A 22,058-nucleotide genomic window follows, 5' to 3' on the forward strand; every position below is an offset into this window, starting at 1 on the left:
GGTCCACAGGGGACACTCGGCCCCGCAGGCCTCGCCCCGCCGCCGCCGCCGCCGCCCCTCAGGCCTCGCCCTTTCCCACCCCGCCCCGCCCCTCGGCCCGCCGCGCGCTCCCGCAGCTGTCAGTTTTAGTGGGCTCTGGGCGCGCGGGGGCGGGGACGGCTCGGCCGGCGCTGCCATTGGGTGCCGCAGATGAGCCCGGCGTGGGCCGCGTGCCAGGAGGCCCCGCCCTGTCCCTGCTCCGGGGCGGGCCCGCGGGGATGAATGAGGTGCAAGCGCGCGGCGCTCAGAGGTCAGAGCTGAGAGCGCAGCCGGCAGGCCGGCACAGAACGGTGAGTGCGCGGGGGCGCGGGGCCGTGAGGGACCGGTCGCTGCCGGGGGAACCGGCCCCGGGCGGCAGGCTCGAGTGCCTAGCTTAGAAATGCGGCGTGTCCGCCGATCGGGGGCGCCGGGGCTGGCGGGAGGCTAGTGCCTGGCGGGACCGGACGCCTGGGCACCCGCGTGTGTCCCTTGGCCGAGCGGGCGGGCGGCGCGAGGGACCCAGCGAGGACTGCCCTCACAGCCCGGCTGCCTCGGCTGGAATCGGGGGCAAAAGGCCCCATTCTGTTTACCAGGTCCCCAAACGGGAACCCTCCAGCCTTCTGGGGACTGCGAGGAGACCCCCCCACACACAGCCTTGGGTGCGGAGGGGAAGGGAAAGGGGTGGCTGGGCCTCGGCCCCGATGGGTATGTGGATCAGGGAGCGGCAGGGCTGGCGGCCGAGGCAAGTGGTCGGGCGAGCATGCACGTGGGCCAGGGACAGACGCGCCTTCCGGAACTTTGGACGGGTGGCGTGTCACCCACCTGTGGCGGATGCGGCTGCTGAGTCAAGGAGGAAATCGTCCTGCTCAGATGTTGCCCGCGATACAGACTTGTCCCCGCCAGCCGCGCTCAGGGCGCCTCTGGGAGGGGAGCGCGGGCGGAGCCGGCCCCGCGGGACAGGCCACGGGGCAGACTCTTGGGGCTGGTCCCCAGCCGCGGCATGGGGTCCGTGCCCCTGTGTCCGCCCCGCCAGCCGATGTCCCCGCGCCGGGCACAAAGCTGTGGCTCAGCGGACTTCGCCCCCACGCCGCAGAGGGGCGCTTTGGCGGGAAGGATGGAAACGCGGGAGCAGGTTCGCCCAGGCGCCCTGTGGGTGCATTTGTTCCCCGATGTGGAAAGCCGAGGCAGACGCCGGGACTTCCGCCTCCGCGGAGCGCGGCTCGGCAGTTCCTAACAGGTAAGAAGCCGACTCGGGAGCGCCCGCTCCTCGGCCCCCGCCCGCAGAGGGAGAGGCAAGCCCGGCAGCCCGGGGCCCTTCGCGACGTCGGTTCCCCCGCAGTGGCTCAGCGTTGTGGGCCCTCCCACGTGCTCCCTGAACGCTCCCGGCGCCGCGGATCCGCGGTTTCTGGAGCCGCTGCGGCTCTGTCTGGAGTCGTGTAAGAATCGCGCAGTATTTTTCCACAGCCCCCTGCTCCTCGGCTGTGATTTTTGGAACCGGGTTACCTCCATCTAATCAGAAATTGGCCCTGGGGAGCCGGGCTGGGACCTGGTGAAACTTGAACGTGGTCGCGCTGTGCCATTTTTCTTCTCTGCAGCACCGGGCAAATGCGCTTCCGGGGAGGGAAAGCCTGCGGTCTCAGCGGGCTCCGTCTTTGGAACGAATAATAATAAAGAGCGGGTGGAAGGAGGCAGACAAGGGCTCCCAGCATGAACTCATTTTAATGCTGCAACCACCCTACCAGGCGACTTTTACAGGTGAGGACAAGTCGCAGTGAGGTTTCATGTCCCCTCCCCAAGGTCACTCACAGAACTGCAAATGGGAGAGGTTTGAATCCAGGCTTGGGCTCGCACCCATTTGCCCACTGTGTTCCTAAGAAGCGGGAGGGACCCCCAGGACAACCCCCAGGGTCGAGAGGCAGACAAATGTCTTAAAAGATATTCCCAGAGAGAGGAGGACAGGGATATGCACCTGATATCGGATGCCAGTCCCCAGCCGGCTTGTCCCAGACTACCTCATATCACCCATCCTGCTTTCCTGCTGGGTGGAGCCAGCTGGTATGCCTGGAAAATCCTTCCTGAGGTTTCTTTCCTCAAAGATTGTTACGGCTGAATCCATGACTCCCTGGGCGTGACCCAAAGCAGGTGCTGAGCAAGTCCAGCAGGGTGCCTCCCTGCTGCCTGCAGTGGGGCGGGTGGGGGGTGGGCAGCCTGGAGGTCAGGGCAGGCCAGAGGCCAGGTGGGCTATTGCAGGGCTCCTTGGGGCGGACCAACCACCCTTGTTAGAGCAACAGGCTCCAAAGCAACTCAGCTCAGGGAGGCTGGTTGTTCCCCGCTCCTCACCCATTTCCCCCTATCAGCAGTGCTGAGCCCAGGTGACCCCGCAACTGCATACACTTATAATCTGGAAGGAGTTGCTGTGCGTGGCAGGACATCTGGGCTTTGATTCTCTCCCAGTGGGTAGGCTGCAAGTAGTGGGCAATAAGCTGAGGAAAGGCTGGCATGTACCTGGGGCTCCTGGGAGGAAGGAGTGGGGACCCACCAGGATTCTCCTTTTTGCATCCAGCCTGGGACATGGACAGAAGCCATAGATAGAAATATTCCCTCCAGAGCCATGTGCCCCATTCTCAAGAGTGGCGAGGGGCCCACTGTTTCCTTTTGGATGGGAAGGTACACCGAGTCCTTAGGAACTCTCCATGGCTGTGTGTATGGCCACGGGGGTGGTTGCACAGCAGGCAGGGCTCGGGCCCTCGACCACTGTGTGTGACTGGCAGACCCTGGGGGACTGCGGAGGGGCAGGCGGGAAGTACCAGCAGTGGGTGTCCCATCACCAGGACTCCCGTGGACTCCTGCCTGCCCCTCCAGGCAGGAGAAGGACATCCTCGCTGTCACACTAATGCCCCCACTCCCTTGCTGGCACCACTAGTGAAGAAGCAGCAGGTTGGGGCTAGCCTTCTTTGGGGACTCCTCCCTCAATGGCCTGCTGTCCTTGGGCCCTGGGACTGCTCAGCTCCCCCCGAGAGCCCTCATTTCTCCCAAGTGTCCCCAGCGTAGCCCCTTTGCCTGCCAGTATGTCCGAGCAGCATCTGGCCTAGAATTAGACATTTCTAGGGGAGCAGTGGACCTTTTCGCTGACTGCATGCCATTTCCAAAAGCCACTCGCCATGGGGCCCTGACACCAGGGACCAAGTGTAGCCTGGGGCTTGCTGATCACTGGCTCGGCCCCACTTACTGGGTGGCAGGGTCTCCAGGAGCCACCTCCTCCCCACACAACCCCGGGCTCCAGACAAGCATCATTTGTGCCCACGGGGGCCCTCGCCTCTTCTGGGTGGCACTGTATCTGGTGAGCCTCAGAGGGCACCTGGGATCTCAGCCCCTGAAAAGGGTGAGGGATGCACTGGATGGCATGCAGCTCCCCCATCCCCTGACTTGGGCCCCTCACATTCCCTCATGAGACCTGCATTCGGAGGCGCTGTGGCCTGCATAAGAGGTCACTTTGCAGCAGATTGGCTGAGACCAGTCTGTGCCCAAGTGGGTCACCTGAGGCCCCAGAACCAGTCCTAAGGCCCCAGCTGCTGGGTCAGGCAGATGCTGGGACCGGGACTGGCGCCTGAGGACTCACTCCCCAGAGGGCAGGGGACCCTCAGAAGCCCCATGCCTGGGGGACCTGAGGCGTGGGGGTTGGGCATGCAGACCCCCAGCCCACTCAAGTGCACGCAGGGCCACGGGTCTCATACAAACGCAGATTACAATCCTGCTGGTCTATGTGTCTCACGACCTCCCAGCAGCACCGCAGACCCCCCTTTGAGTAGCATGGTGGGGGTCTCCCATGACATCATGCCCACATTACAGGCGGGAAACTGAGGCTTAGAAAAGGGCTGTGACCCACTTGAGGTGGGCAGACCTGCCTGAGCCTCTTTCGGGCCACCCTCTGTCTGCACCTGGAATCCGGCTTTGAATGGCCGAGGTTGGAGGCTTGGTGTCGGGGGGTCATTTAGTTTTCAACCCCAAGGATGAAATGTGACCCGACCTTGTGCGCCCCCGTCTGCTTCCCCCTGCCTTCCCCAGAACAAGAGGCCTGGCTGGGCACAAGTAGGGACAAAGGCGGGGGGCACAACTGCGTCCACATTGGTACGGCAGGACCATGCTGGGCCTGGGTGAATTGTCCCTAAGAGTGAGGTCGAGCCCGGAAGGGCCACAGCTCTCACTTCCCCTATCGCTCAACCCTGCCCGGTGCCTCCACGCCCCTCAGCCTGCTCACTCGCCTGGTATGCAAATGGCAGGTGTGCCAGGCGCCGCCCCAAGCCCTGCTGCCCTGGCTTTCTGCTCTACAACAGCTCTGAGCCTCTTAAAGCAGTGAACGCTCTACCACAGCCCCCACTTACCCGCTCAGAGGACCAGATACCTGGGTGACGTTGGGAGGTGAGGGAATAAAGTTCTCCAGGGAGTTCCCCTGTCTCCAGGGAGAAGAGGTGATGGAGAGGGGTGGAGGGGCCGAGTGAGGAGGGGTGCTCACACCCAAGGAAGCAGGCGGGCCAGGAGCTCCAGACGGGGAGGCTGGGGGCAGATGCCAGAGGGGAAAGTCAATGTGGGAGGAGGCAGGAGGAAGGAGCAGAGCCTAGCCCACTCCCTGCCCCCCCCGGAATACACTGGCCGGAGCATAAAGAGAAAAGGGAAGTGAAACCCAGAGCTCCCAACCTGTGACTTAAGTTCCTACTGTGGTTTAGGAAGAGCCGTGAGCACCCTGAAGTGTAGGGAGCAGCCCCCAGGTTGCTCGGTGGCGGTACAGCCATTCAACTCCCCCTTCCCCAGAAGCCGCACTGTGAGGTGCTGAGGTCCCCCGGCCAGGTGCCCAGCACTACTCGGGCTGTCCTGCTCTTTTCCAGCTGCCCACCTGGAAGGGAGCCAGGCTGGGCCTCAGAGCCCAGTAGATAAGGAGCAGAAATGAAAGTGCAAGTATGAAGGCTTTCCGTCACCCTTTAACCCAGGGGTCCAGTTTTAAAAGATGTGGCTGTGGTGAGGCCCCACTAGTGTCCTGACTCCCACGGTGGGCCAGGCGTGGTGTCGCTCTGTACACCCACCAGCCTCAAGTCCCAGGCACAGGCGTGCAAAACTCATGCCGTGCCTTCATGGACAGGTGCCTCTGCCAGGTCCGTGGGGAGAGGGGGGCACCCAAGAGGCATGTGGTCTCTTAGCACACACAGACCCACTCACTTCACAGCCGTCCATTCTCGGCTCTCCTGGTGGAGGAGCCTTCCGTCCCCAGCCTGGGGTAGAGGCCCTGACGGTGGCTCTGGGTACACCCTAGGTATGCCCAGGCGTGGCCAAGCCGCACCACCGCCATCAGGGCGGTCCCACAGCCGATGCGCAGCCTGTGCTCAGCACGCCGTCCTCTGCATGAGAGTCGGCGAGGCCAGCTGGGATGCTCGCACCAGATGCTCTGGCTGCATCCTGCCTGCTGCCAGGTGGCCTGGGACACATGACTGACCTGTCTGGGCTGTGCCCTTGCCTGTACCCATGCCAGGTGGGGGGCTCCCCCCAAATCTCAGGGCAGTGTTGGGCTGGCGCCCTGTGCCCTCAGGGTACAGGTGAGGCGCTTCGGGTGCCAGACCCCCATAAGGGCAGCCCCTTGAGTTCTCCCCAGGAGTGGCATGGTGGATGCGGCCAGGTGGTGAACCCAGAGGCCCAGTGTCCACAGCAGGCATGGCAGCAGTACGGGTACCCCAGCCTCTGTGGCTCAGTTTTCCAGGGGCTGCTTATGCGGGCCTCAGGTTGGGGGCCCTTGGCCTGGCCTTGCCTCAGGTACTCCGCGGCTCCCAGTGTTTTGCACATCATGAGACAAAGGCTGCCCCTTGGCTGAAAACAAAGACCCAAGGCAGCAGTTTGCCATCCCCAAGGGCTGAGGCGTCGATTCTGGGGTCCCCAGAAGCACAAGACCCACGCCAACATGTCACTGTGGTCCCTGGTCACTCACTCGGCCTTGGATCCCACATGGGCCTCCTGGGAACCCCTGCCAGCCTGTCGTCTCCCCAAAGCAGAGGATACCTGGCCATCTTCACTCCCTTGGGATCTCTGAGGTTCTGGGGGTTGTCCCCTAGGCCACAGCCTGGCTGAGTGACAGCACATTCCTCCGCCGTCAGGAGCTGGGGGTCAGGAACCCAGGTGCGGGCCGGACCGCTCCCTGTGGGCTTGGGGGTCCTCCTGCCTCCTGCAGCTCCCAGCGGCCCCGGCACCCCTGGACTTGTGCCCCCGTCTGAGCTCTGCCGTCTTCCTCCAGCCGCATCCTATGCTGCTTCTCGCCTTCCCTTTGAAGGACCTTTGCAGACTTTGGACCACAATCCAGGGCAGCCCCATCTCAAGTCCTTGTCATGCCTGAGAAGCCCCTTCCCCAAATACAGGCATGGTCTTTGTGATGTGACTTTGGGGTTACACAGATGTGACTCTGGGGGTCTCCATTCAGCCCTGGGCAGGACCTCCAAGCCAGGCTCTGCGAACCTGTAGACATGGGGCCTCAGAGGCAGTGCATGGGGGGCTGGGGATGCACCCCACGGCTCGGAGGGCCAACTCCAGGGTTGCAGACAGCACTCACCACGAGGGGTGATGAGGACGCTGCTGGCTGAGTGGCCTCGGGCAAGCGACCCCCATCCCTACCCAACCCCGGCCCCCAGATGAGAGCCTGCTGGGGTCTGTAAAGGGGCGCCCCTCCCCCCATGAAGAGGCCGGCTGTATACATGCACTGGCTAGAGAACCGTGTCCTCATAGCCTCATTTCTGGGGGGGACTGGCTGCTGCCCCCCGAAGGTGAAGAATCATCCCGGCCTGAAGTCCCCCAGGGCCTCAGCTGGTCCTTTGTGATGAGGGGGTGCAGCGAGGGGATCAAAAGGTGACCAGACAGGGCTGGACCATGAGGAGTTTCATGGAGAGGAGGGAAAGCATCCCCAAACCAGGAGGCTCACAGTGCGGGGTCCACTCCTCACAGCCCTGGGCGCCAGGGGGCCAGGGTCAGCACTCGCTCTTGGGGAGCAACTAGGCTCTGCCTTGCCCCACCCAGCCTCTCCCCTCTTGTGAGGACACAGGGCCTCCTCCGTGGGGGCCTCCTCTTAACTGACCACCCTTCAGGGGCCCCCTTCCCAGTTCAGGGCTAGGATGGGGCAGCGTAGTTTGGGGGTCCTGGAGCCTGGTTTCTCAGCTTTGCCCTCTGCCCAGAGACCGCAGCCAGGGGGCTCTACGATCGTCTCAGCCCAACTGTGTCCCTCTCCAGAAGCCCCAAGTGCTGGGACCAAGCCCCTGAGCCAGCCAGGGGGCTGTGATGCTCTGACCACAGGGCTGGGGTGGGGGGGCGGCCATAACACCCCAGGCTGTGGATGTGGCCAACCCAGGCACCAGCCGTTCCCAAGCAAGGCAGGGGCTGGAATGTCTCTCTGTGACCTGGTGTGTATGTGGAAAGAGGTACTTGTGCTAACCCCGAATTCTCTTTGCAGAATGAGCTGCCCCCAACTGCGCTCAGGCCACCCATACCCTACCAGACAACGCCCTGGCCACACAGCCGTGAGACGTGGAGATGCCCCAGCACTCGGTGGAGGACATGCCCTGTGCCCCGCCACCCGCCTTCCCTGGCCCAGCCTTGGCCCCCAGCAGAAGGGCGCCCCTCGGACCCCCACCAAGCCCCACGCCCCTGCACCCTACCACCCACTGCCCGCCTGACTCGTGTGGCCAGCCCCTCTGTGAGCCCCAGGCCACGAAGTGGGGGGCCCCTGGCATCCGGTATGTGCCTGCAGCGCCCGAGGGCACAGTGTGTGGCTGGTGGGCCTTTGCCCCCAAGTGCCTGCAGGCCCTGGCCACCCCCCGGACGCTCCTGCTGGTGCTGTGCGCAGCCTCCTTCCTGCAGGGCCTGACAGTCAACGGCCTCGTTAACACCGTCCTCACCTCCCTTGAGCGGCGCTTCGACCTGCACAGCTACCAGAGCGGGCTCGTGGCCAGCTCCTACGACATCGCCGCCTGCCTCGGCTTGGTCTTTGTCAGCTACTTTGGGGGCCGCGGGCACCGGCCGCGCTGGCTGGGCTGGGGCGTGCTGCTCATGGGCGCCGGCTCGCTGCTCTTTGCACTGCCCCACTTCGCTGCCGGCCGCCACCAGGTGGACACGTCCCCGGATACGGGCACCTGCTGGGGCAATCGAAGCGCCGTCTGCGCCGACCGCGCCCCGGGCCTGGCCAGCTTCTGGCTGGTCTTCATGCTGGGCCAGTTCCTGCACGGCCTGGGCGCCACACCGCTCTACACACTGGGCGTCACCTACCTGGACGAGAATGTCAAGTCCAGCCATGCACCCGTCTACATCGGTGAGTACATCATCCCCGGGTGATGCCCGCTGACTGCCATGGGCCCCGGGAACCGGCCGCACCCCTCACGCACGTTCCCTGTGCCAGGGTCCCTCAGAGCAAGTTGCCACTGTCACGGTCCCAAGGCTGCGTAGCCAGGGCCGCCCTCCCTGCTGGGCCTCCGGCAGGCTCAGCCCTGCCACTGCCACTGCTGCGCTGGTGGCCGTCCCCAGGCCCTCCCTGCACCTCCCTTCAAGGCCCAGCCCCCCCAGCGGTAGCCCAAGGCGTCAGCAGGGGACCCACACAGGATCAGCCCGTGCTCTCTCGGGTCCTGTCTGAGGGTCTTGGGGCTGAGCCGTGTGGATACTATGGGTGCTGAGGAAGAAATGGTGGTTCCTCGAAAGCCCCAACGTTGCTCCCTGGCTGGGCCTCCTGCTCAGACGCTTCCTTCCCCTGCCAGCGAGGTTGAGGATCTCTACCCTTCTGCGGGTGAGGGCCCAGTCCATCCACAGGTGGCATTGAGGAAATGTTTATGGGCACCTTAGCAAGTAGGGTACCAGCTGGAGGTCAGGCACAGCAGGGTACAAAGCTACAAACCCTACTCAGAGGGTCGGCAGTCTGGGGTGGGTGGCCTGACAGGTGCAGGAATACCTGTGCAGGTGTGGAGGACCAGGGGTTACGCATGTCACAAGCATGGCTGCAGAGTTGCGTGCCGGGCACAGGGCATGGCACAGTGTAGCAAGGTGACCCCCAGCACTCTACTTCCCTTGCAGGCATCTTCTACACGGCAGCCATCCTGGGCCCCGCGGCCGGCTACCTGCTCGGGGGTGCCCTGCTCAACATCTACACGGAGCTGGGCCGACGGTGAGTGGCACCAGAGAAGTTGTGACCACGTTTTGGCTCTGGGAAAGCACATGTACTGTGGGCTACTGCCTGCCCTGGTCCCACCTGCCCCTGCCAAGCTTACAAAGCCCCTGGGAACCCCGAAGTCTCTCCAAAGGAGGCCGGCCCTGGCCTCTGTCCTGCTGGGGGCCAGTTCCCTTTCTGGCTCAGCTCTTTGTCATCACCTCGCCGGACTGGTTGCTCGGTGCCTGGGTCCAGCCCAACCCCCCTGTTCTCACCCCATTCAGCTCAGAAGATCCTTCTGAGGTGACTCTCACTGGCCCTTGTACCCACAGTGGCCAGCAGAAGGAGGGGCCCAAGCTCCCAGAACTGGGCACTCCACTTGCTCTGTGCCCCCCCTGTACCCACTCCGGACCCAGGGCCCACTGTGCAGAGAGAGGAGCGAGAGGGCCTCTCCCTGCTGGGCGCCAGTGTGGCACCCAGTGCTGGGACGAGTGTGGTGGGAAGCTCTGCCCCATGTCTTGCCTGCCCCGATTCCCCTCTCCCAGCTTCCTCTGGGTTCCCCCTTCCTGGGGTCTCAGACCTTCCTTGACTGCAGCTGTCCCTCTGATGGCTTTCCCTTTGAATTTGGAAAGCTCACGCAGGGGCAGGTGGCTGCCACTGGCCATGGTAGTCCCAGTGTACCCGCCCAAGCCCTCTGTCCCTGGCACTGCCAGAGGCCCCGGGCCCCATCTGTCCATCCTTTGCCTCGGCCTGGCAGGTGCCCAGAAGCCCAGCTGCCCCGAGGCCAGCGCCCACTGCGGCCTTCCTGCAGGAACTGGGCAGCTGCAGAGTGTGCTTCTGGCTGCAGGGCACAGGTGGGGCCTGCTGGCAGGCAGGCACGGGCAGGTGGCCGCATGTGGGACAGGAGGACAGCCCTGACTATTGCCCACCTCTTCTGACAGGACTGAGCTGACCCCGGACAGCCCCCAGTGGGTGGGTGCCTGGTGGGTCGGCTTCCTGGGGGCTGGGGCCGCTGCCTTCCTCATCGCCATCCCCATCCTCGGCTACCCTCGACAGCTGCCAGGTGTGTCCCCGCCTCAGGGGGAGGGGGTGGAATCCCCAGACCCGGGCATGGGGGCAGCCAGGCAGGACTCGGGACATGCCTGCATTCATCTAGGCTCCCAGCGCTATGTGGTCATGAGGGCATCCGACGCCCATCAGTGGACAGACAGTGGGTACAAAGCGGCCAGCAGCCCGGACTTCGGGAAGACCATCAGGGACCTGCCACTGTAAGTGCCTCCAGCGGGGCCTGGGACCTGCGGCCCTGTGCCCACCAACCGGTGCCCGTGTCCCAGGGCCTCTGAGGTCTGCACCCCTCCTGGGCAAGGGGGCATCCTTGGGGTCACAGAGCAGACACTCAGCTCCTGGCCCCTTTCCTACCCACTGGCACTGAGTCTCGGGTCCTGGAACTTGGGTGAAAAGTTGAAAGAGCAGACAGTGTCCTGTACCAAGGGTCATGCGGCCAGATTTCCAGCCCCCAAGGGCCAGTCCCGCAGGAGGGGGGCTCAGCCTGGGCACCAGCCGCCCTCACCCTAGGCCTGCTGGACATAGGCCTCCTTGCCGTTGGAAGCAGCTAACCCAGCTGCATTGTCGCCCTGGGGGACCTCCAGGGGCTGCAACTGTGACCTCAGGCCCTGGTGGTCCCAGAGCAAATACCTACGCCCCAGGGAGTGGCCCTACCGGCCCACACATCCCAGGGATTCCCTGAGCTACCCATGAGCACAGCCGCTTTCCACCCACATCACGGCTCTAGGGCATGTGGCTCGTGGGGGCCCCAGACACCCCACCCTGCACCTCCCTTCTCGGCATCCGCCCTCCCTCTCCTGCCTGCAGGCCGTTCGTTTATTCTCTTGCTGTCTTCTCGCCAGCACATGCCTCTGCTCCTGCTTCGTTGTCTGCACACACTGCCAGGACAGACACACAGCCCTGTGCTGCTGGGGCCTTTAGGGACCCCGCGGGGGCTGGAGCTCCTTGCAACCAATATCCCATGCCTTCGTTGGGGATCATCCCCTCCTGGGGCAGGAGGCCCTTGGACAGTCATGCCCAGGCCGGGGTGGGGGCAGGCAGGAAGCTCCCCACCTTCCCCAGCCCCACAGGAGAAGGAACAGATAGGGGGGCGTGATGAGGGGTCTCCTTGGTTAACGTCAATTCTCCCACCTCCCCCATGCCCGTCACACCCCTTGGAGGAACAAGAGCTGCTGCCAAGGAAGGGTGGCCCCCGGCACAGCGCTCCCCCAAGCTTGGGTCGGGCAGGTTTGGCTGGAGCCATCGTGCACAGGCTGACGTGTCCTCGGTCCCCAAGTCCCAACACGGCCGTGTGGAGTGGACACCTGGGCCCGGGTGTGCACTGTGGGCACGGTGGCCTCCTGGTCCTGTAGCGATAGAGACACCAAGGCCTGCAGTACGTTCCCTATCCCAGCGGCTGTTCTGGAAAAATCTGACCCCCGTGGGGCCAGGATTGATCCCTGAGCAAATTCAACGTGAGATGCACAGCTGGGGAGGCCGCGGCCGGGCCCGGCAAGGAGTGCCCATAGCTGATGGCCGCCTTTCCCACATTGGCAACCCCATGGCCCCGCGGCCCCGAGGCTGGACTGCCCCCACGATGGCGGGTTTGGGCTCAAGGACCCATGGCCCTGGCGGGCACCGCCTGCCCCCACCCCAAGGCAGAGGCCCCTGCTGGGATGGGCTTCCTCCAGGCTCCCCCTCCCCATTGGAACACAGGACCCCAGGGGCCAGCCAGAAAGAAACCTTTTCAATCCTGAAGTTTGAAGAAATTAGGGTCCCCGATGTTAAGCAGGATGGGGAACAAAAAACCTTGCCCACCTGTGCTCTGGGGCCCCTTGGCCACTCGGAACCCACACGGTACTGGCCAGACCCCAGGACTTGACTAAATGCCCTCTGTCTCGCGAGTGGGGCTGAGGGGGGCGTTGTGCCGTGACCCAACACTTTCCGAAGAACCATTCTGTCATGTTCCCGGGATTCTAGGGCAGCAGGCTCACCTCGTTGGGGTCCAGGAGTGTACCTCAGTGGTTGAGAGGGGCTGGAGGCCCCAAGACGCAGAGGAGCGTAGCAGGTGGTAACCCCTGTGACCCCAGAAAGCATCCAGCCTATTTCTCAGCTTCCCCCATGTCTACTCCCCTACCACCTAGAAAGGGCGGTCTTCCGTGGCATTGGTGACATTTTCACGGTGCTTTGGCACCTGGTCTGCCCTCAGGTGTCGGCCCCTCTTGGCCCTCCAGGCTCCAGCTGCCCTGGGGTGCCCAAGGCCCCCTGTGCGCCACACGCAGGTGAATGGCCCAGTACGTGTTCTGGGCTGAGCCCTCAGGGGACTTTGAGCTCGAGCCACTTTGCTGTCACCTTAGAGAGACAGTCAGAGCCAACTTCCCGCTGGAAATGGGGTTACCCGAGTGGAGGCCCAGTGGTTTGATGTCGGTGCCCCAGGTTCACAGGCCTTGGGGCTCCTGAAAACCCTGGCCTGGGAGTTTGCCGTGGCCTGCACGTGACTGTTATTTTTCCTGGGTCCCCCAAAGACACCACATGGGGGTTCAGGGACCCTGTGACCTCGTGTCCCCTCAGGGCCATGCAGAGCCCCATATCATGCCGGTTCTCAGACAGGAGACTAGAGGTCAGGATGAACACAGTGACTTAGCCAGGCCGAGGGGCCAATGTTATAAGCCCTTATGTGAGTCCCTAGCACCACCCCTGTGCCCACTGCCCCTGGTGCAAACGAAGAAGAGGCTGGCAGCAGCCCTATCACCCAGGCTTCCCAGAGGGCCCCTTGTTCCCAGTGCACCAGGCTCCTGCACAGACCCTCCCAGGACTCATGACTGAGAGCAGCCCACATCTTGGAGGTCTGCCCCCCATTCCCTGGACTTGGTGGCAGCCCCCTGGGAACCTGGCACAACCACCCCCCACCCAGGCCCTCACTCCCTTTCTCGGGTCCCTTGCAGAACCTCACAGCATCACCATGAGGTAGTGAAACAGTGCTGCAGCTTCTCAGGGTCTCCGGTGAGAAGTGAGGGCAGCATAGAGAGGCCAGTGCAGCCTTCGGGATGAGCCAGCTACAGGCTCAGCCACATGACAGAGGCCCTGCTCATCATGCCCACTTCATGCCCCTTGTGGCTTCTCTAAAACAAATGGGGGCTATTCCCTGATGCTCCCTTCTCCTCACTCCATTCCTCTCGAATCTAGGGACTTTGGTGCTCAGGTGGGAGAGCGATACTTATAGACCCTATCTCTGGACCACTCTGACCTTCTGTCTCTTCTTTCTGGTCTCTGTGTCCCTCCCATCAGCTCCATCTGGCTCCTCCTGAAGAACCCCCCGTTTGTCCTGCTTTGCCTGGCGGGGGCCACGGAGGCCACGCTCATTGCCAGCATGTCCACGTTCGGCCCCAAATTCCTCGAGTCCCAGTTTAGCCTGAGCGCCTCGGAAGCTGCCACCTTGTTTGGTGAGAAACTCCCAGGATCCTGGGGTTTTCTGCTTCATTAGTTCTCAGACGAGTAAAGGGTCCAGGAGAATGTCTTCTAGAAAGACTCGTCCAGGTCACTCCAGGTGTGACCACACACTGTGGGTGCCTGTTCCACCCAAGGCAGAGGCAGGCAGAGCAGCATTTGGGAACTTCTACATCAATTAATGCTGCTGTGCAGTTTTTATCACATTTACAACTGTTGGCCATGGGGATGGGAAGGAAGGAACATCCTGTCGGCCAACTCAGGCAGCATGGAGCAGAGGTGCAGGGCCTGCTGACTGTCCGGGCCCCCGTCACCCAGCCAGGCCCTGGGTAGACGGTGCAGTCCCACAGGATGGGCGGGAAGGGGCTCCTGTAGGGCCTCCTATGTGTCCCTTTTCCCCAGCCACCACCTGGGCCTCAGCCCAAGCCTCCATGGCTCACTTGCTGCGGAGAGGGCTGGGGAAAGGCTGGGCATCAGGGGCCTGTGGACCTGCCCAGTGGCCCTTCCAGGGGTTCAGGGTCCCTCCCTAGACCTTCCTCCTGCCCTGTGCTCCAGGGTCGGGGCCACAGCCTCACGAGAACACCCCTGAGGAGGATGGGTACAAGGGTGAGGGTGGCATGCAGGGCGGGGGTGTCTGAGCAGTACACAGGCCAGGTACAGCCTGGAACCACCCGGAAGGGGAGGGTCCCCACCTGATCGCCTGCAGGCCCCTGCTTGCCTGGCCTTCACAGGGGGTCTTCCACGCCAAGAACCCCATCCCCATCCGGCAACCTGCCCCCCACCTCCCCAGCACAGCCCCACTCGACCTCTGAGAGCATCATCTGGGCTGTCCTCTGGGGACATGAGGGGTTAATACTGGGGCTGGCTGGGTCACCAATGGGAGAGACCAGACCCCCAAGGTCTGGAGGCTTTGTGGTCACCTCCCTACGCCTGGGAGAAGCCCATCAGCATGGAAACCAGATGCCCACTAAGCCCAAATTCCCTCCAAAGGATGGCAGCTGTGCTGGGTGGTTGGCAGGGGCCTGGCAGAGGGTCCCGGGAGGTGAGTGGGGAGCATGCTTGCCCTGAGCCCAGGACAGGAGGCCTGCTGGCCTCCCTGGGCTCCAGTTCCCCCAGCCCTCTCCCCACCAAGGGCCCCTTCCAGGGCAGTGGTGAGTGCTCAGGCTTGCTGACCCCAGCACTGCTGCCCAGGGGACAGTACGCCCACTCCGAGCCTCAGTTTCCTACCCTGTCTAGCAGAGGTTAAGACCCCCCTTCTGTGGCTCCCAAGGCGTCATCTATTCCTCCGCTCCTACAGGGTACCTGGTGGTGCCAGCGGGCGGGGGCGGCACACTGCTTGGAGGCGTCTTGGTGAACAGGCTAAAGCTCCGCGGCCAGGGTGTCCTCAAGTTCTGCCTGCTGTGCACCCTGGTCAGCCTTCTGGCCTTCCTGGTCTTTGCCGCACACTGCCCCGACGTGCCCATGGCCGGCGTGACAGTCCCCTACAACAGAAGGTGAGTAGGTCCGGTAGGCACGGCCAAGGGGGCCCAGCACCCAGCCAGGCTCTGGGCTACTGTGGAGTCTCCCCACTGCTGCTGGTGGGTGCGGGGTATGGGGAGGTGGCTTGGAAGCGCCCGGCTCGGATCCCAGTTCGGCCCCTCAGGAGGGTCCCAGCCCCCTCCTCTGTGAAGCGGGACAGGGTACCTCAGTTGCCTTCACAGTGCATCCAGTGGCCTGAGCGTGACTGTGTGGTAGGCAGGGGCCTGTGGGGCAGCAATGGGGGCTCCGTGGCCCAGATGCACTCACAGCGGCCTTGGCCCGTCAGGGGGCGCTTGGTCACAGGGTACAGGCTGGCATCCTGGCTCCATGTGAGGCCCCGACGGTTGGAAACCGCCAGAAGCTTTTCCAGCGAGAAGCCGGTAGAGGGGAGACAGGGCCCCAGGGCAGAAGGCTCTGCCCCAGCGCAAGGCAGGAGAAGCTCCAGGCAGCTGAGGGGCATGCCTGCTGGCTCAGGCCGTTGCTCTGGGGGCCTCCTCACTTTGAATTTTCATGTGAATGTATCACCTGTCTGCAAACTGGGCCTATCTGGGGAAGTGGGCGCCCGTGAGGCTGGGGCTTTCCACGGCCTGGTCATGCACCATGGGGGAGGAAAGGAGCCTACGAAAGGCGACGCAAAGCACAGGGTGCAGGTGCTGCAAACCCAGCCAGTTCCAAGAGTGCTGTGCACCCACGTAGGTGTGGGTGGGATGGGGTCGGGACCCAGTGGCTGACACCTGGCCTGGGGTGCCCTGGCTGCCCCTCAACCGCCCACCTCTCCCACAGTATCCTGCCCGAAGGGCACCTGCAGCTCACAGCCACCTGCAATGCTGCCTGCCGCTGCCCGCCCCAGTTCTACAGTCCCGTGTGTGGCTCCAATGGCCTCACCTACCACTCGCCCTGCCATGCAGGCTGTGCTGTGGCCGCCACGGACCCTAACGGCCATAAGGTGAGTGGGGCTGTGGCCCAGGGCCCCGTGCCTGCCCAGCCCCGGGAGGGGCCCCTGGCCGGCCCCCTGTAATTGGCGCTGTCGTTGGGCTCCCCAGGTATACCGCGAGTGTAACTGCATCCCTCAGAATTTGTCCTCTGGCTTTGGCCATGCCACCGCAGGGAAATGCACTTCGACTTGTCACAGAAAGCCCCTCCTTCTGGTTTTCATATTCGTTGTAATTATCTTTACATTCCTCAGCAGCATCCCTGCGCTCACGGCGACCTTACGGTAAGCATGGGCCGGGGTGCCCCCTTCCAGAACCTTCCTTTGCAGGCTCCGCTGTGGCCTCGCAGAGCAGACCTGCCGCATGTGCAGCCCGGAGCTGACTGCCTCTCGGCCTGGTGTGGCCAGCGGGTGGTGCAGCCGGGACTCGGCCGTCAGCATGGGGGCGCGGGGTGTGCGGCCGCTGCCTGGTGCTGACGCTGAGGCTTCCTTGGCAGGTGTGTCTGTGACCAGCAGAGATCTTTTGCACTGGGGATCCAGTGGATCGTCGTTCGGACTCTAGGTAGTGTGCCGGGGGCTGAGGGTGTGGCTGGCAAGGGTGGTGGGCAGGGGTCCCACTCAGGCTGCGGAGTCCTGAACGCCCTCCCTCCACAGGGGCCATCCCGGGGCCCATCGCCTTCGGCTGGGTCATCGACAAGGCCTGCCTGCTGTGGCAGGACCAGTGTGGCCAGCCTGGCTCCTGTCTCGTCTATCAGAACACGGCCATGAGCCGCTCCATGCTTGTGGCCGGACTTGTGTACAAGGTGAGGGGTCGCGGGTGCAGGCGGGGGCGGGCCAGTGTCCACTCCCGAAGGATGCTGGGCGGGTCTTCCAGGGCCAGGAGCCGAAAAACCCGGCGGGCAGAGCCCAACGTCCTCCCCACAGTCCTGAAGCTCTGGGGATGGGGCCCGGGGAGGCAGTCCCTGGCTGGGGGGCAGGAACCACAATGGCAGCCTTTTGGGGTCATTCTCCTGGCAGTGGCATCACTGCCCCCCTTTGGGGCATCACTCTCAACAGCTGGCTCGCCTTTCAAAGCTGCTGGAGAAACTTCCTGCCCCGACTCGGCTCAGGCTCTGGGTGGGGGGGGGGGGGGATGTACTGCCTTCAGGTTTAGGGTCCCCTCCAGTGAAAAAATAGACCTGACGATGTACCTTCCTCCCTGGGGCCAACCACGAAGCTGAGGGGCCACAGAGCCCACAGGGGACGGCAGTCACAGGAACGACCCCTGGCCTCCAGGCTTTTCAGGATTCTCCAAGAGACCTTGTGGATTCAGTTCTGGTGGCCACCTTCCCCTCGCTCTCCTCTCCCCAGGTGCCCTGCGTCCCTCTGTCCCAAGAGGCAGGCTGTGCAGGGGGTGCTAGGATGTCTACCCATCCAAACCCCGCCACGGGAGTAGAGGGGGTAGAGGGGCAGTGGATGGCTTGCCTGCTAGCTGCCTCACCTTGGAACACTTGGCAAAGGTGCTGGCTGCCCATGGCCCCAGCGGGCTCTGCAGCACACGCAGAGAGGGCCTTCTGTAGGAGACCAGCTGGTGGGCACTGAGCCCGCGTGAACTCTGCGCACTTCCCAGGGCCAAGGGAGGTCACTGGCTGTCCCTCTGGTCGCGCTCACGGCTCCTCCAAGCCTAAAGCTGGGGCAGGCCCGAATTGCCAGGAGTAGGCGCAGAAACCCCGACCACAAGGCTGCATGGCCATCCGCGGGGATGGGACTGGGGCTAGGGACCAGGCTGGCAGGACGGAACCTGACCAGCTCCGCATGAGTGTCCCAGGCACAAGGAGCCGATGACTGAAAGCCACAGATGTTCCCGCGGCTCTGGGTTCAGGAGTTTCAGGTCCTGGAGCTGTGGGATTGTGCACCCGCCTCGCCTCCTCCAGCCCCTGGCAGCCCCCAGCACTCCTGGACCCTGCCTTCCCTGTCGCTGGGGACGCTGTCCTGGGCTCAGGACAAACCCAGCTTAGCCCCACCTACAAAGACCCTCATTCAAAATCAGGCTCTGGGGGTGAGCCTTATCTTTGAGGGACACCAAAGTGGGCCTTTGGGGGAGCCCACTCTAAGCTCCTGTGCCCCTGTTTTCAGCCCAGTGGTCTTGAGCCTTTATCTCCATCTTAAATCAGGGTGTTCAACCCAGGAATTCTTCCTCCAGAGGGGAACATGCTAGGGTGGGGGGGCTTCCAGCAGCCTGCAGTGGCATCCAGCAGTCCCTCCTGTCCCCTCAGGTGCTGGGCCTGCTCTTCTTCGCGGTAGCCTGCTGCCTGTACCGGCGACCGGCAAGCTCTCCCGAAGGCCTCCAGGCATCCCTGCCCAGCCGGTCCTCAGCCTCCGACAGCCCTGCGGACTTCCAGGCGAGGCCCCCTGCCCCACAGCTCCAGAGCAACGTCTGATGGTCCACCTGCCGCCCTCAGGGACACAGGACTCGGCAGCGACCAGCCTGGCCTGGCCCAAGACAGCACCTGGGTTCCGTTTTTTCTCTTGAGGCTGATACTGCCCCAAGCCCAAAGCGCTGGGGTCCGGGTCGGGTCCAAGCCGAGGGGCCGGGTGTGGCCAAGCCTGGAGGCCCCAAAAAGGAAATGGACGCGAGACAACAAGGACCCTGTCCCGGCCCACACAAGCAGGGCGTGCAGTGTCTCCACGACACAGCAAGGAGTGGGTGCAGGGGCCCAGGCCACTCTGTGCCCCACACCCCATTTCCCAGATTGGCCTTTTCCAACGGAGGAAATGGGGTGGCGGGAGGGGGCTGTGGGACAGTGGGTGCATCTCCCACCTGCTGTGCAGCCTGCTCCCCCCAGTTGTGGAAACCATTTTCCGGGCACAGGGGAGAAGCCCCCACCTTTCCATGCCTCGGGGTCTGCATGTCCCGACCCCCACAAAGCTGCCTAGGCTGGGGCTCCACTGACCGCACAGGATTTATTCCCACAGCGCCCGGTGCTCAGGAGGGCCAGCCCTCGCCCGGCGCAGGGAACCGTGGGCACCTGAGCACAGACCCCCTTGCTGGCCCTTTGCCCACCTCGGACCTCCAGCCTCTTCTGCCCAGTCCACGTGGGGTGCCAGATCCACTTGGACCCGCCTGCCCAGTGTGTGGTGTGGACTCTGCCGCCATCCCACTGCAGGCCGTCTCTCCAGGGGGTGGGGCCACGTGCATAAACATGTATTTATGAGTTCATATTTTGCATAAAAACGTATTTATGAAGCTGTTTGTGTAGCCAGGAGAGTATGAACAGAGGCAACCCCGCTGGGGCTCGTGAGCTCTGCTAGGGGGGGCAGCGGGGTCCCAGCTGCGGGACCCGGGCGTGGTGGCCATCCTACCCTGTAAGCACAACCGGCTAGGAGGGCTCTGCGCCTATGAATTCGCAGTCTCGTGGTTTTGCATGTTCTTCACGTGGGTTTTTCTTTGCGCTCCTGAGATGGGCCTGGAGGTCCCCATGGATGAGCACACGTAGCCCCAGGCCCCAGGTGAAGTCCCCTCCACCCTCATGACCCCTCCTGCCAGGGTCCTGGGCCCCCATATCCAGCCGCTCCGTGGATGACCCAGATTCCAGCTGCCCTGTGGGATTAGAGACCAGCAGCCAGGCCCACCTTTTGGGCGTGAGAGGAGGGAGTGTGTAAGGGCTGGGTGTGCCTGTGTAAGTGTTAGTTTGTATTGTCTGGATATCTGAGTGTGCGAGTGAATGAGTGTGAGCACAGATGAGTGTGTGAGGTGAGCGAGCGTGGACTGGGAAGCCCGGCGTGGGCGCCCTTTGAACAGATCCTGGCGGCCCAGGTGGGGCCCAGTGGTCCGGCTCTGCCAACGCTGCTGCTGGGGTGGACGTCCTCTCTCAACTCCCAGCCTATCCCCTGGGGACCGGGCAGCAAGGGAAGCTGTGGGTGCTGGTCTCACCAGCCCTCGCAGCGTCTGCAAGGTGACACCCCGGGCTCTTGGAGGAGCAAAGTGAGTGAAGGCCGGGGGTTAGGACGCCAAGGAAAGAAGGGTCTGCATCCCAGGACGGAGGCAATGGAGCCTGCAGATCCGCCAACTCAATTGTCCCCAACAAGAGGGGGCTACGTCTGCCCTAAGAGTCCAGACCCAAGGGGGTGGACTTGCCCCTGAAATAACTACAGGGGCTCAGGGTGGGGGGCGGTGAGGAGAGTGCCAGAGGGTCCTGGGGCCCTCCCACCCGCGCCCCACAACGGTTGCACTCTCATGGCCGGGCCTGGCACGGGACATAGGTGGCAGTCCTGGGAGCACAAGCCAGGCACAGAGTCCCCCCACCCACCGCCCCGGCTTCTGCCCATCAGTCTCCATTCTGGTAGTTGTGTCATTTTGAGACCGTTAAATAAACAGAGAACTGCTGCACATGGCCTTTGGAAGTTCGCGTTTGTCCCTCAGGGCCAGGCCTGGAGCCTGTCCAGTGGCTGCGCACAGAGCCTGCCCTGCACCTGTTTTTAGATTCCATTCGCTGCACCAGACCCGGCTCAGCCCAGGGGTCCTGCTCACCTCCCCCCAGCAATGCAAGCTGGGACCCAGAAGCATGAGCGAGGGGCCTGGGCTCTGAGGCACCCCCACGGGGGATGGAGGTGGCATACAGCTGAGATGGGGGAACGGGTCTATGGCTCTATACGGCAAGGGGAGACAGGGTTCCCAGGTGGGGGTGACTGCAGAGGAAGTAAAACAAGCTGGTGCCGTGGCAGGGGCTTCAGGAGGCAGGTGGTCAGGGAAGGCTTCTCAGAGGAGGTGACCTTTGTGCTGAGACCTGGGAAGCAGCAGTTTAGGCAAAAGAAAGCAAGTGCGAAGGCTGATACTGGGGCAGGGGCACTTTGGGTTCTGAAAGCGCCTTATCTACTGTTTCCTGCAGGCTCGGGCCTCTGGGTCCCTGTCCTCTTCCACTTTCTCCCTCCACCCTCTGTGGGGCAGCCCCTTCCACTATTGGCCCAGCAAATCTGCACCCCCCTTTTTAACGCTGTTCAGTAGGGCAGGGCACGGATACTCCAAAATGTAACGTGTTCCTCAGCTTCTGGCTGTGCAGTTAGAAGCCTGGCCTCAAGCACCGTGTACAAGCCACCTGTGCAAAGATCCCTGCAGGACAGTCTGGGAGCCAGGGCCCCAGGGAGGCCACTCCCACGACCCTCCTGCCCACACGGGCCTGTTGGCACATCCTCTGCACCAGAGGCGGCTCCTCAGGCTGCAGACAAAGCTGCCCCGTCCTATACAGGCTGAGCAGCTTCTCTCGTTTGTTTTCCTCCCGGGGATGCCACTTGGCCTTGGAGCATGTTGAAGCAGCTTTTGCTTACCGAGTCACAGGAGCTGTTGGCATGTCCAGGAAATAACCCTTTTGCCCTCCTCTGCTGCTGTTTGTAATCACCTCCTGGCCTGCTGCTCTTCTTTAAACTTTCCATCTGTTTCACTGCACAAAGATTTTAATTTTCATTTCACCAAGTCTGTCCTTCTTTCTTTTGGAACTCCAGACTCCCCAACTTGGGCACAGCCACCGAGAACTCGGTTTCTCATGCAGCCTTAGTCAGGTGGGGTCCGAGTAGACATGAGGCCAGGACTGTGGGCAAGCCGGCCACCCCTGGAAGATGGGGTTCCCCGGCCTCCGGCATTTCCTGGTCCCCCTGCCCAGCCCTCGGTCACACCCCTGCCCATGTCCTCATCCTCATGAGATCTGTGCCCTCCCCACGGCCTTCTGCACCCCAGCACCCCTGCATCCTCAGGTCCCGCCAGTTTTACCCCAAACCGTATTCTGACCACTCTGCTCCTCGAGCCCCTCGGCTGGGGCCACTCGGTACCCACCCGGTGGTGGCCGCCAACCCTCCCCACACTCTTCCCCTCAGTCATGACCCAAAGCCCCTGGACCCCCCGGCTGGGGTGCCCCAGCCCCAATGCAGACGGCCTCAGCCCTACCCTCCCAGGCCTGGCGCCTCCCTCTG

General features: G+C 63.3%; 1 protein-coding gene across 4 annotated transcripts; it reads left to right on the forward strand.

The window, feature by feature from the left end:
- The first annotated feature begins 293 nt into the window (after positions 1–293).
- SLCO4A1 (solute carrier organic anion transporter family member 4A1) lies at positions 294–20,476 on the forward strand. Of its 4 annotated transcripts, XM_077117204.1 has the most exons (13): positions 297–329; positions 1,614–1,773; positions 7,496–8,350; positions 9,103–9,193; positions 10,117–10,238; positions 10,332–10,443; positions 13,508–13,662; positions 14,964–15,159; positions 15,968–16,130; positions 16,228–16,400; positions 16,613–16,677; positions 16,770–16,918; positions 18,371–20,476. In XM_077117204.1, exons 3-13 carry the CDS (start codon positions 7,576–7,578, stop codon positions 18,533–18,535), a joined length of 2,166 nt encoding a protein of 721 aa, XP_076973319.1. In that variant the 5' UTR covers positions 297–329; positions 1,614–1,773; positions 7,496–7,575; the 3' UTR covers positions 18,536–20,476. The 4 variants fall into 4 exon arrangements, with proteins under 4 accessions (XP_076973331.1, XP_076973319.1, XP_076973342.1 ...); XM_077117216.1 differs by lacking the exon at positions 1,614–1,773 and having other exon boundaries at positions 294–329; XM_077117208.1 differs by lacking the exon at positions 297–329 and having other exon boundaries at positions 1,445–1,773.
- Positions 20,477–22,058: the final 1,582 nt, after the last annotated feature.

Source organism: Tamandua tetradactyla, chromosome 1 (genome assembly GCF_023851605.1).
Source record: "Tamandua tetradactyla isolate mTamTet1 chromosome 1, mTamTet1.pri, whole genome shotgun sequence".
NCBI classification, from domain to species: domain Eukaryota; kingdom Metazoa; phylum Chordata; class Mammalia; order Pilosa; family Myrmecophagidae; genus Tamandua; species Tamandua tetradactyla.